The 13912-nt window shown below is 39.1% G+C and overlaps 1 protein-coding gene across 3 annotated transcripts in view; it reads right to left on the bottom strand.

Moving 5' to 3' along the window:
- Positions 1 to 1322: 1322 nt before the first annotated feature.
- The window catches only part of Gpatch2l (G patch domain containing 2-like), a 49056-nt gene continuing 36466 nt past the window's right edge, over positions 1323 to 13912 (bottom strand). For 2 of the 3 annotated variants that reach the window (XM_005390152.1, XM_005390151.2), the window contains exons 9-10: positions 10114 to 10208; positions 1323 to 3734 (exon numbers count right to left, since the gene is read on the bottom strand). In XM_005390152.1, coding sequence (XP_005390209.1) covers positions 3574 to 3734; positions 10114 to 10208 — 256 coding nt within the window. In that variant the 3' untranslated portion in view covers positions 1323 to 3573. Of the gene's footprint in view, positions 3739 to 10113; positions 10209 to 13912 lie in introns of all 3 variants that reach the window. The other variant, XM_005390153.2, reaches the window with a different exon arrangement.

Raw genomic sequence — 13912 nt, 5'->3', positions numbered from 1 at the left:
ATGGTGGCGCACACATGTAATCCTAGCACTCAGGAGGCTGAGGCAGGAGGATCATTGTGAGTTCGAGGCCAGCCTGAGCTACAAAGTGAGTTCAAGACCACCCTGAACTGCATAGTGAGACCCTGTCTCAAAAAGATAAAAACAAAAAACAACATGGCACCATTAGAACTTCCCAGGCTGTGGAAGGAATATGTATGGTCTCTAATTCCAAAATGAAGATAAGTCAGATTAATCTACTCGGGATTTCTATTTTAATTACTTGTCCTAGGTGTTTAGCTTTTCTTAAAAAGGGGCCATCTGCAGCTAACAGTATAAGATGCTCCATTTCCACTTTGCATCATTTAGCTTTAAGCTGATTTCACAGCCCAGCAACACAATGTTAGCTGAAATGTTTAACTGCAAGTGATTTCTAAAGAATTAAATACTAAGTGTGGCCTATTTCCCAACCATTCCTCAGTAAAATTGTATTCTGCCCCCTCCAGATCTGGAACCACAGAAACAACTACTAATTTCTTTTCATTAATTCTTACCAAAAAGCAACAAGAGTTTTGTTACAAATGAGGTTGTTCCTTTAAAATACTCCACCTGAAAACTAATCTCAAGTTCTCTTATATTCATAAGTAAAACCCTATATGAATAATTTCAAATTCTCTTCTATTCATAAGTAAAACTAACATTTAATGAACGGTTCTCATGCAAGTAGGAAAGGTATCTTGACTTTTGCCACTGTGGAAAACTAGTAGGATTCAGAGAGTTTGTGCAGTAAACTGGGATAAATCAGAATTAGAAATAAAAACTGGAACACACCCTCAGCCAGGCTTTTCAGCAGATCAAACATATATGTTCAATGACTATCATTAATTTGTTTGTTTTGTCTTTTGTCTCTTTGAGACAGGGTCCCGCTATGCAGTTCAGGCTGGCCGTGAGCTCACTTTGTAATCCAGGTTAGTCTCAAACTTGCAATGATCCTCCTGCCTCAGCCTCCCAAGTGCTGGGATTACAGGCATGCGCCACCATGCCCAGCTTGACTATCATCAAATATGTCTTTTTCAACACTGATTACAAAATCTAATTTTGAAACTACCTTGAAATGTAAGAGTCTTACATTATATACTGTGCCATATAAAAAAGAAATTTAAGATTTAGGATTTAAAATACACTTGATTCTAAAGTTAGCCTTTGGAACTACTTAATTAAAAAAAACCAAGCAGAATAAATTGATTAAGAATTCCTTAACCATGCACATTCAGCACCTTAAAATGAGAGCAATTTACAACCCTGTATTGGAAAGTATTTGTGAGCTTAATATTCACTCAGGCAACTAATTTTCTTCCCATTTATTATAGGTAGATGTTGCATTCTTGGGTGATCCCTGTCGAAAGTATTCAGAAGATATAGAAAACCATGCCCAAGAGAAATGATAAGCATTCATGGCAAACTACTTCATAAACGTTGGTCTCAGACTGCTCAGGTCTACCAGCGCAACAAGAGTATAACCCAAGGCAAAAAAATCTTCAGTCTAGGATTTTAGTCCAGGCTTGGTCATGTGATTTTGGGCAAGTCATTCAATTCTATGACTGTTTTCAACTCTGTAAAATGGCATGACTTCATAGAAATGTTTAAAATGTAAATAAGGTTGCATATATAAATCATATTAAGGTATAGGTTAAAAAAGGGGACTCGTATACAACAGGTCATGAAGATGCTGGATTTCCCTCTGCATCTGAGGCCTTAACAGGTCATGATCACAGGACTCATCTCTGCCTGAGCCACAGAGCTCACTCAGCACAAAGACGAAGAGTTGTATTCATAAAACTGTTCCTTAAATCCTACCAAGCATGTTAGAAGTATGTGCCAAAAGACCACTGTGAGGACTAGGTGACACTGCACATGACAATAAAATGTACTTTTATCACCAAGTCAGTAGTGCTCATTTATCCAATAGACAAGACATTTTCAGTACTTCTGTGGGTGCAGCCCATAGGGAAAGGAAGTGCGGCCTCGACACCCTGTCAGTATACCCATTCCTACGTGAGAACCAAGGGTGATTCCAGGATGCTGGGCTGGCACCTGTCTACCTCCCTCCCACCCACAATCTCCATTCCCCTCTCCTTCCACCAACTCCTGGTTATGGTCGACTGACATGTTCCTGGTTTTACATAAAGTGTTAATCCCCCATTCCAACCAGATTCACACCCACGCATCTGCCCATTCCTTGATAAAGCAATTCCAGAGCTTCTGATAAGAACAGTAATTTTTTAAAGGGAACATGATAGATCAACCCATCATGAATTGCATTTTGAGGGAGGAAGGGACCATCACACTCTGAGAAGAAAAGGTGTATCCCTCTCAGCACCTATAACCAACAACACATCCACGTGCAGGGTGAATGTTCCTTTCCATGTGACCAGAACAGAAAGCATTTAGCGAACAGCTCCAAGTATTTCAGAGTAAAAGCACTCAAGTCATACAAAAAACAAAACAAAACAAAAAAAAACCCCTTCTGTCGACCAGGCTCCTCAGTGACAGACACTCTTGGTAATACTTTTTAGAAAGTGTGGCTTTTCTCCAGCAGCTCCAGGCAGTCACTGATTCCTCATTTTGACAAAGTAGTGTCTGACTTCCGGCACTACTGTAGAGATGTGTAGCTGAGTCATCATAAACACGCCAAGTATAAAGGCGTGTCAAAAAGACATTTTTCCTCCCCCAAGCATGGCCCCAAGCAGCCATTATTATAATAGAGTATCAAGTTCTGCTGCAGGTTATTGACTATATATAACACCAACAATAAAGTCCCACTCAGGACACAAAGGCTTACACGGTGACACGGAACAGTAAGACATAATCTGCTGACTACTGAAGTTTCTGTGGTGGTGAACCTACGGCACACGTGCTGCAGCAGGGTGTCTGCATCACCGAGACAGTCACTGATGTAAACCATCTTCTTCATTACACCTATCTGTGCGTGTAGATGTGCCCTCTTTCCACAGAACACAAACACACTGAAGATGAGGTATAGTGCAGCTGCTGGTGACCCCATCAGACCACCACAGAAAAGCCGAAGAAGTTCCCTAGGCCTGTGCGCCAAACTGCGAACTCAGACACTTATCTTAATGGTACTCTGAGTGAATCAAGACCTGGCTCTAGGCAGGCCTCTTCTGCTGCAGACACGATTCCACGCAGAAATTTGTTTGGATTGGCTGCAAATTTGGGCCTTCCTTAAATGGCACCAAAGGCTGTACACAAGAGGGGTGCAAAAGTAGTTCTAGTTTTTCAAGAAAAAAGACATACCTACAAAAATGAACGGCTCTATAAAGAGCTGTAGGTGAAAGTAGGATAGCAATAAGGTAACACACACAGCACAGGATGACCTTTAAAATAAGAAAACTGCTGCCTCAACACTTTACTTATTAAAAAGAAATAAAAAGGTTCCCACAACATGACTTTCAAAGAGAGCTGGCAGCTGTGAGTGCAGAGGTGTCGGTCCTGGAGGTGAAAGGATGGGAATGTCCACTAGGAGCTGCAAGACTGGATAACACTTGCAGCCAGCTCCCAGGGGAGGGAACCCAAACTCTAGCTGCATCCAGGGCTCTTCTCCTGTGGCGTTTTAAAAAATGTTGCTGTAGTTGAGTCAGCGGCTTTGTCTGCTGCAGAGGTCCGGACCAACCACTCAGAATTCGGAGATTTCTGGTCTTGCGTTGCTGGTGTGGTCAGTTCTACTGCATTCATGTGAACTGGCTCAACAATAAAAGTATGGATGAAAGCAATCAAGGGGAGACAAAGCAGAAGAAATGAGAATGAGAGACATTTGGAAATAAACATTTTTTAATCCTTATATTTCATGTCAATTAACCCAACATTTCTCTTTTTATCTTTATGAAAAAGTAAAGGCCAGGTTTAAATAAGAAAATATCTCTGCATCTGAGAAAATGGGTTTAACTGAACAAATGGGTAAATTCTGTAGTACAACTCATAATATAGGAAGAAGTACTTACGTACCAGGCACCATACCACTACACATCAAACACTCAAAACCTGATTTTCTTCATGTAAATCCTTAGAAGTAGGTATTATTACCTCCATTTTCTGCATCAGGGAACTGACTGTGGCAAGATCAGACAACATGTCCAGGGATGCAACCAAGCCAGTCAAGTAGCAAGACTCAAACTTGGATACTGGACTTCCAGCCCTGTGCTCTTTCTGCCATACCCCAGGCCCCTGGTATAACATCACCAGTAAATAACAGACAAAAAAGGAAATGGTAGAAAAATACTTTCAGGCACAGTATTTCCCAATGAAGTTACTGAACACATTCTGGACAGAACAATCATGGCTTGTGCAGTGCTATGGTCTATGTTTTAGAAAACTTAGTATTCCAGCTCCTGTCTATTGAATGGCAATAGCATTTCTCTATCACTATGACAACCATTTTTTTTCACTTTTCCACGTGCCCAAGCGGAGTCCTACAAAGCAGCATCAACCCTCATCACTCCATTGAAGAATAAATATACATTAAAATATAGCAAATACAATAAAGTTTAGATTTTACCCTGTTACTCAGTATTTCTTCTCCCAGGAATGCAACCTAGGACAGTAATTTTCAAATGGCAGGTCACAAAATCAACTTAATGAGTCATGACCAGTACTTCTTTATTCCACAATAAAAGGCAGAAAATATCTGAGCCTACCCAGGGTTTACTTCATATTTACATTTGCATCCACAAATATATTCAAATATGAATGCATCACTATGGGCTAACATTAAAAAAATCTTGAAAGTTATTAACTCTATAACACAGACACAAGAATTTCTGGACAGCAATGGCTTTTAAATGTTTTGGAGTATCAATCACATCAGCAAGAAATACTCTGGACAACTCAAATCTCTCTCATACACACACACAAACTCATAAACACATATTCGTATTTAACTGAAAACAAGCTTCACAAAACTGTATGTATCCTTACTACATTGTTACCAAACCATAGTGATAAACTCTACCTTTGAAAAATCAGTGTGCTCGCACAATGTGCATTACATGCTACTTTTATTATAGTAACATACACACTGTACATAAAATTTATTATTTTTAAGTGTATAGTTCAGTAGCATTAAGCACATTCATACTGTTCTTAAACTATCACTACCACCTATCACCAGAAATTTTTCATTATCTCAAAAAGAAACTCTGTACCCACTAAGCATTAACTGTCCACACTGTCTTCCTCCAAATCATGATAACCACCCTTCTACTTTGTTTTTGTTAATTTGACTATTCCAGATAGCTCACGAAAGTACAATCATGCTATTTGTCTTTTTGTGCTTGGCTTTTTTCACTTACGTCTTTTTTTTGTTGTTGTTTTTTTCCGGTACTGGGAACCAAACTCATGATGTCGCGCTTGCCAGGCAGGTGCTGTGCCGCTGCGCTAGATCCCCAGCCCTCACTTATGTCTTTATCCATGTTGTAGCATGTTTCTGTATAGTGAAGGTTTTCAGGCTAAATAATATTCCATTATGTGTAAATACCACATTTTGTTTATCTATTCATCTGGCAAGGGACCCCTCAGTTGTTTCTACTTTGGACAGTTGGGAGAATGATTCTGGGAATTGAACCCTGGTCATTCTCCCTGAGCTATATCCCCAGCCCTTTTTTATATTTTATTTTGAGACAGGGTTTTATTAAGTCACTAAGTTGCACAGGCTGGGCTCAAGCTTGTGATCCTCCTGCCTCAGCCTCCCATAGTGCTGGGATTATGGGCTACCCACCTTTTGACTACTATGAATAATCTACTGCTATTGAACATGGGTATAAAAAGTGTATTTAAATCTTTGCTTTTAATTCTTTGGAGTATATACCTAGAAGCAGAATTGCTAGAGCACATAACAGTCTGATATTTAATTTTTCAAGGAAGCATCACATAGTTTTCTATAGTGACGTAGTTTTACATTCTCATAAGAAAAGCACAAGGGTCCAATCACATCTTTGCTGACACCTGATGTCCTGTTTTTTGACACAGACATCCTAACAAATGTGATGGCCTAGAATATTTGCACTTGTTCTCTAAGAGAACAATGTAGTATTTCTCACAACAGCATAAAGCAGGATACAATCCTAATGCTCCTCAAGAATATTTGATTGTAGTGTATGTATCACCTTCACACAATGGAGTACAGTATATATGGTAGATAAAATGAATGAATTTTGGCAGAAAAAACAGGAATGGATCTCAAGAACAGAACTCAGTGAAACTTGTAACTTATAAAGTATGACACACAATTTGAGTCTTTTACACAAGGTTCAGAAACATACGAAACTAGATAATATACTGCCTAGAGATATGTCTGTTAAAGTACTTGAAAAACCAAAAAAATGATAAATGATAAAATCATCAGGATAACTATTACTTCTTAGAAGAAGCGAGAGAAAAGTTTTAAAGTTAATGTGCTTTTTCTTAAAGTGGGTAATGAGTACATGGGTATTAGCTCTATTGTCTCCTCTACACTTCTTAGATCTGCTATAAACATTCTTTTACAAACATTCAATACTTACCATGGGGCTAGAATAGTATCAAAACAACTATTTCAACTTTAAGATACTACTAATTTATTCATACAAATCTACTGAGGCTTTTTATGAGCTATGTATTCTTTTAGATGTTGGGGGAATGAGAGGGAGCAAAAGATAAAAATTCCAGCCCTTCTGAATGTAGCCCTATCACTGGCTGCATGTTTGGAATCTGATATAACTAGTTAACCAGTGAACTGCTAAACACCCTTTTGAATAAAGTTTGCAGGCACATACCCTATTTCCAGGGAGAGGAAGGTTAGAAGAGGCTTTTGGAATAGCCAAAACAGCCTAAGCTCAGAACAGAACCTCTGATCAACCCAATTCTCCTTCACTAAAGCCCTGTGTTTACTTTTTAAGGTCTGGAATTTGCATGGCAATGGCTCTGATCTATCACTCTAAGAAAATCATTTCAAGGAAATGAAATTTGGTTTTCATCTGAATTCTTTAGGTTTCTTATGGCTAGTTAGTCTCAAATTTTAGAAAAAAATAATCATTTTTTTCTTTTCTAAGTAGATTCTTTAAGAGCATATACACCTAGTTCACGTCAACATGAAGTAGACATGCTAGGAAATTCCTACCCTGGGTATCATCTCAGAAGCAGATCTGCACACTTACCCACTAAGATCCAGGCTGTGGCACTGTACACAAGACACCTATGTTCTATAAAGTCATAAAAACAAGTGTCACTTAGTAACTCTATGAAAGGATTCTTTCCCTTTACTATTAGAACAAAAAGACAAGGAAGACACGCCGCTCCTTGCTCTTCACCTCTCTAGCCTTATTAATATCTTTAAATTCAGTCAATTTCAACTAAAAACTTTCTGCCAGTGGGGGAGGGGGGAAAGGGAAAAGATTTGTGGCTGCATGCTTAAGAAAGAAGCTGAATTCATCACAGTGACAGGGGAGAGTGTTGGCAGAGATCTGAGCTATTTATTCTTTTAGGAAAATCCTATAAAGAATGACACAAGGAAGCCTCTATCTGCAGTCTTGTTCATCACACTGGTGAAGAGTCCGATAACAGATGTATGCAGTAGCGTGATTTAGTGCCAGGAGCTGGCCCTTGATGTGTATTAATACAGCAGCAAAGTGGAACGCACCTCTCTTCATCACTCATTTCTATAAAAGAGGTGGAATCTGCGATGGCCCGACGTGAGGCCGAGCAAGCCCATTTGTTCTACTGAGTGATGGCGCAGGCTTGGGCTATGTCCTTCACCTCCACGGGGCACTCAGGTTGTGGGCAGAAAACAAAAATGCTCAGTGAAGCAGGGCCTAGTCAACAAGTGAGAGCAGAGGAACTGGGCTAGGGGAAATGAGTAGGGGAAATGTTTAATAATAGTCTTTTTTTTATGCCTAGTGTTCCACTTTTGGAATAGCAAATAACAACAGAATACAATGAAATTTTTCTCTTCAAATTCTTATTCCTTCAATTTTTCTATGTAACATTCATGAATTTCATGCAAAAATTCAAAACGTTGTAACCTTCAGCATAAATGGGTTAATCTGCCAATTTCCCTATGTGAATATGGGATAAATAATCTAAACTCTTCCAAATAGCTCTTCTGTTACAAAGAAGTACAAGTTAAAAGCAGAAACCAGATATTAAGAGAGGGGATAGCTGAAAAAGAGGAGAGATTGGTTTAATGCTTCAAATCCCACAGACTGGATGAGGACCTGAGTTTTCACACAGAGTGCCGGTTTGGAACCAGTTCCATTGTCTACAAAGACAAAAGATCTGCAGGATCTAAGAGGGCAGCTCTGGAGTCATAGAGAAACTGGTCTGAGCTTGACTCTTGACCCTCTGCAATTTTCAACATGTAATCATAGGAAGTGATTTAAGCTTCAGTTTCCTCATGCAGCTATAGGAATAGAAATGGCACTTATAGGGGCTGGGGATTTAGCTCAGTGGCACAGCGCCTGCGTGGCAAGCGCAAGGTCGTGAGTTGGGCTCCCGGTACCAGAAAAAAACAAAACAAAACAAACAAACAAAGAAACAGCACTTATAAAGCTGTTGCAAAGATTAAATGAAATAACGCAAAGTATTCAGCTCAGGGCCAAGCCATGTGGAAAGCACCATAAAAATTATGATAATCCTTAGGCCTGTGATTAAGACTATCCAGTACGAACCATAATCAAGCAGAAGCGAAGCTCAAAGAGGTTGATTTCTGAGAATGCGGAAACTTAGTAAAGGTAAGGGGGCAGAGTTCCATATCTGCCTGACATTTTACTTTTTGCTCAGCTATCAACTGTTCTGACCTACATAATATATAGAACAGCCCGAGTTTCCAAAAAATACTTGGGACTGGACGTGTTTCAAACTTTGGATTTTTTTTTTATAACATGTTCATACACATATGTTAGGGATGGAACCCAAGTTTAAACAAATTTCACTTGTGTTTCATAAACATGGTGTTTCATAAACACCATTAGTTAATGGTCATTTTATACAAAATTTTTACTGTGCCTATGTTTTAATGCAACCCATCTTGTGCAGTAAGGTATGGAAGTTTTTAAAAGTTTCAGATTTTCCACATTTCACATTTTAGGTTTTCAGATTAGGTACACTCAACCAGCATTGTCTAAGGGGAAAGAATCTATATTCTATGTCCAATGTTCTTGATAGCACACATGCAGTAAAGTACGTAAGTCTGAAGTGTGCAGCTAAAGAACCTGTATACATATAAACACACATGTAACCCCTGCCTGGTTCCTGACACATGTTTCCACTACCCCAGGTTTTTTGTATCCTTTCTTGGTCACTCCCTCCTACCAAAGATAACCACTAATTTAGCTAATTAATACCAACTGGTATTCATTTTTCACAGAAGGATAGTTTTAATTTAAAAAAAAAAATATTAGGGGCTGGGGATTTAGCTCAGCGGCAAAAGCGCCTGCCTGGCAAGCGCAACGTCGTGAGTTCGGTTCCCGGTACCGGAGAAAAAAACCAAAAAAAAAAAAAATATTTATTTGTGATTTCTGAGACAGTGTCTCACTAGATAATTCAAGCTAGCTTTGAACTCATTATGTAGCCCCGTCTCCCAAGTGCTAGAATTATAGGTGTATCCCACCACCCTAAGCTAAAAAATTGTTTTTAATCAGAAATTTCACAACCACTCCCCTATACATATACTACTACTGTCCTGCACATAAACCCAGTGTACCCCAAACCCAAGTGAAAAACCAAATGAGTCCATGCGATTCCTTGACTTCTGACCAAACTGCCAAATTGCTGATGGTGGAATAGAAGGTTTTAAATTCTAGTAAAAAACTAGAGACAGAGTAAAAATACATAGACTTCAGGATCAGAGTGCTGGGCAAACTGCTACTCACTGTCTTGGTTTTTCTACATAAAATGGAACTAAAATGATCTAACTTACCACCAAGAACACACAGAAAGGTATTTAATAATGTAGTGCCTGACACACACACTAGGTGCTCAATAAATCGCAGCAGATATAATCACCTGCAGTGGGGCTGGACTGTATTTAATAATGTAGTGCCTGACACACACACTAGGTGCTCAATAAATCGCAGTGGATATAATCACCTGCACTGGGGCTGGACACAGATGCTGTGGCCACCGGCTTCCGTTTCCTCTTGATGTCACGTGAGCATGGGGCTCCCCAGTGTGCATTTGCCTGTCTGTACAAACGAGAAGAGACAAGATGTTTCATATTCATGCTATTATATGTACAGCACTATGTTCAGTACAGATGATCTCCTTGACCCACTACAAAGACTTACGAACAAAATGGGCACCATCCTCTGCCACTCAGTTTTGGCACAAGATTATCCAGAATTAACCCTAACTCACTCTATCCATAACACACCCTCTGAAAACTTTTTACCTGATCTCAAAGTAGCAGACATTTAAGATTAACTTCAAAAAATACATGTTTCATCACATGCTGATTTTTGTACAATCATTCTTCATGAAAACTATAACTGTATTGTTCTAAGCTCACTAATGAAATACTTACTCCCAAGTGATAATATATTGAAAAGTTTAATGCTGCATGAACAGATGTATTTGCATAGAATTTTAATAGGTAGTTTAACCCTTCTTCTATTATATATCTGGATTTTAACACTGTCTAACTCACAAGTTGAGTCGATTTGGGTTTTGTGACTTTTAGAAATATAAAATATGTGCCACCAATGCTTCCTTATCTAACATACAACTTCAAAAGTTAAAAACACATACCATAGTCTCTGAAAGACAATGGACTTAATACTAAAATAGTTGGTCTGCTATTTTAGTTCCCCACTTCCTTCTCTGTCACAAAGGACAGACTCTACCCTGATTGAAGACCAAGCCGAATCTCACCTTACATAAAGCTTTTCTTGGACACTGGGCCCTTATCTAGCATGGATCATTCTTTAAGTGTATAAAGTATGATAAAAAAATACAGTGAATGACACTGCTATGAATGTCTTGATGTCCTGAATCCATTTAAAAATGTTTACCTTTCATGGTCATTTTGACTTTGGGGATGAGCCACAAGTTGCATCATGCCAGATCCAGTAACTAAGGTGGTTGAGGACACACTGTAATGTTTTTATGAATCTGCCTTTCTTTCAAATGGCACTCGGCAGTAACATTCACAATGTTTGATCACAACTCAGACACTCACAAAAGAGGACTTCCAGAACTGAATCAGAGTATTGAGAATGATTGGATAAGTATGCTCAGAGTGATAGGGAATATTCTGAGGGAGATTAATGGCAATGTGTCTTTTACTGTAATATTTCTTAAAATTTAAACACACACCATATTTTTCAATCACCCCCATACATGTTTCTTTGATAAGGCGTAATCTCCTTGAGATTAAGAACAGAGATCCTAAGAACAGGAGCCATATTTATACTTCCTCAGCATTTTCCAATTATCTATCAACCTCGGCACAGGGCACACAGCTGTTACCCAGCATGTACATGTTGACTAGAACTGGCAGAAATGAAAAATTTGAAAAACCAAGCGGCCAAGCCAGGGGTGGTGGCACATGCCTGTAATCCCCAACACTTGGAAGGCTGAGGCAAGAGTTGCTGTGAGTTCGGGGCCAGCCTGGGCAACATAGTGGGTTCAAGGCTAGTCTGAAATATAGAGTGAGACCCTGTCTTAAAAAAAGAAACAAAAAATCAAAATCAAATGGCCAGCTGAACACTTCAAGTAGTTAAAATGGTAAATTCTGCTATGTTTATTTTACCGCAATTGAAAAAGCAGCCAGTACATAACATAAAAAGGAATTTAAAAACTATAAAATCAACTCCTAACTGATAGTACCAGCTAGGGATCAAGTCTCATGGATTAATAGTCTAAAAAAATCTAGGCAGAAAGGCAATAAAACATATAGTAAAATGGACAAATGTTCTTATTTAGAGGGCCCTCAGTCTGATAACTTCCATAGCACACACACGTGCATTCACTGAGTAACGAAAGTTGAAGTCAATTAATTTATAAACAGGAAAAATTTGACTGTAATCCTAAGAAGTATTTTTACAACACAAAGGATACTAGAGGGGAGATTTGCAATATAATACAAGGTCAGTGGTTTAGAATATTCCATCCAAATCACCTTTAATTGATCATCCTTTCCTGTATGGAAAGAGTTAACTTTAAATTGTATATTCCATGAAAAGTTAATTCCAAAGGCCAAAATAATTAATTCTGAAAAAAATGTGTAAAGCAAGGAAAATAGTTCATTTCTCATACCTAAAGTGAATCCAGGGGAGTAGGTGTAAAGAACCTAGACAGAACAATGAAGTTATATAGGACTTCCCGCTGAATGGAAAGGTGGTCCCTCTGAAGACAGGACACAGAAAAGGGGCACTACAAAACTGCTTTCCTCATCATAACAGAGACACATACAAGACATACAGCTTCGACACTTTTCCTTTGGTACTGCAGTACACGGGCACCCAAACTCAAACTGCCCAAGCGCTTTGATGTTACTTAATCACGTCTAGCCACAAGTACTTCAGAAAGGTAAACAAACAGTCAGTGGTTTGTGTTTGTGATTCTTTCCTCTTTACCTTAAAGTCACTAAAGGAACCTTTAGCGAGTTTAAGTTTTCAGAGAAGTGGTCACACTATATTATTGGATTGTCGGCATGGTGAGGCGCATGGCTTTGAAAAGGGCCCATGATTAGAAGAGACGCAGGGATTCTGTGGTTCTTTCTGGTAATGTTCATTTTCTTGATCTAGATGCTGATAACTTGGCTGACTCTGTGATGATTCCATAGTGTACATTTCTTGGTGTGCCTATTATCCTTCAATAAAGAATTTAGTAAAAAATACTGTTTCAAGATCAAAGTTTAAACACGCTAAGTTTTACGAGGCAAATGCAAAATGAGAAGTGGAACGAAAGTACCCAAAGCGTGTTAAAATATGCATTTCCAGGGTATCACCTCGGGCTGACCCAAAGTAAGTGCTGCCTTATACTTATGCCGCACCCTTCATTTCCACAGCCCTGTATGTTTGAGTAATGTCAGTAACACAGTCAGGGTCCCATACGACCAACTTCTTTATGGATGTAGTCACTAACACTTATCTCAAACTTTCAAGGAATGACACATTTTGAGTAAAACGATGAAATTGTTAATGTACCAAAATGTTTAAATTTTAGCCATTTTTAATGGAAATGGTATTTTTTAGAAATACACATTTATTTTACTAAAATGAAGCAAGTGTTACCTTCTGTCATGCACACAGGTCCTCATACTGCACCACACTGGGCAGCATTCTTGAGGGGCATTGTGGACTCGATGGCTCAGGTGGCCCCCACGCTTCCTTGCCATCGCTCTAGGTGATGGCTTTCAGTCCCTGTCCCTTCCTGAGCAGTAACAGTAAGCACTTCAGGGTCAACTTTCCTTACACTAAATGATCCCTGACTGCCAGCTTCCAGCCTGTGACTTCCCTCTAAAGTGAACGGTCCACTTGCACCACACCATTCCCCCTTCTGTTACCTTAAATAGTCAGGATCCCTGAAATTTTGTAAGTTCCTCTAGTTATAGGAGAAAACTACTGGCTTCCTAAGGAAACCAAGTCAGATGGCTATAAAAGAATGTTACTCTTGTGTATACTGCTTCCCTTCTACTCAGCAGTTTGTTCATTTTTCATTACTCAGTAAGTTTTTACTGAGCACCCACTCTGTGGCAAACACTGTCCTAGACACTGAGGACACAGGAACGAGCAAATGAATGGACCATCTCCGCCTCGATGATCTAACCTAGCCCCATCTGTAGCAGCATAGCTTTTCTGGTTACAAAATACAAATAACGGAGAAGCTGAGTCGGCAATAAAGGGATGGCATGTTTATTTTTAAAACTCAGTTAAACGTGCCTTCC

The sequence above is a fragment of the Chinchilla lanigera genome, unplaced genomic scaffold (assembly GCF_000276665.1).
Source record: "Chinchilla lanigera isolate Chin_1 unplaced genomic scaffold, ChiLan1.0 scaffold00037, whole genome shotgun sequence".
Classification (NCBI taxonomy): Eukaryota; Metazoa; Chordata; class Mammalia; order Rodentia; family Chinchillidae; genus Chinchilla; species Chinchilla lanigera.
Note: the sequence above shows the minus strand (reverse complement) of the source record. Positions and strands in the feature narration are given on the sequence as shown.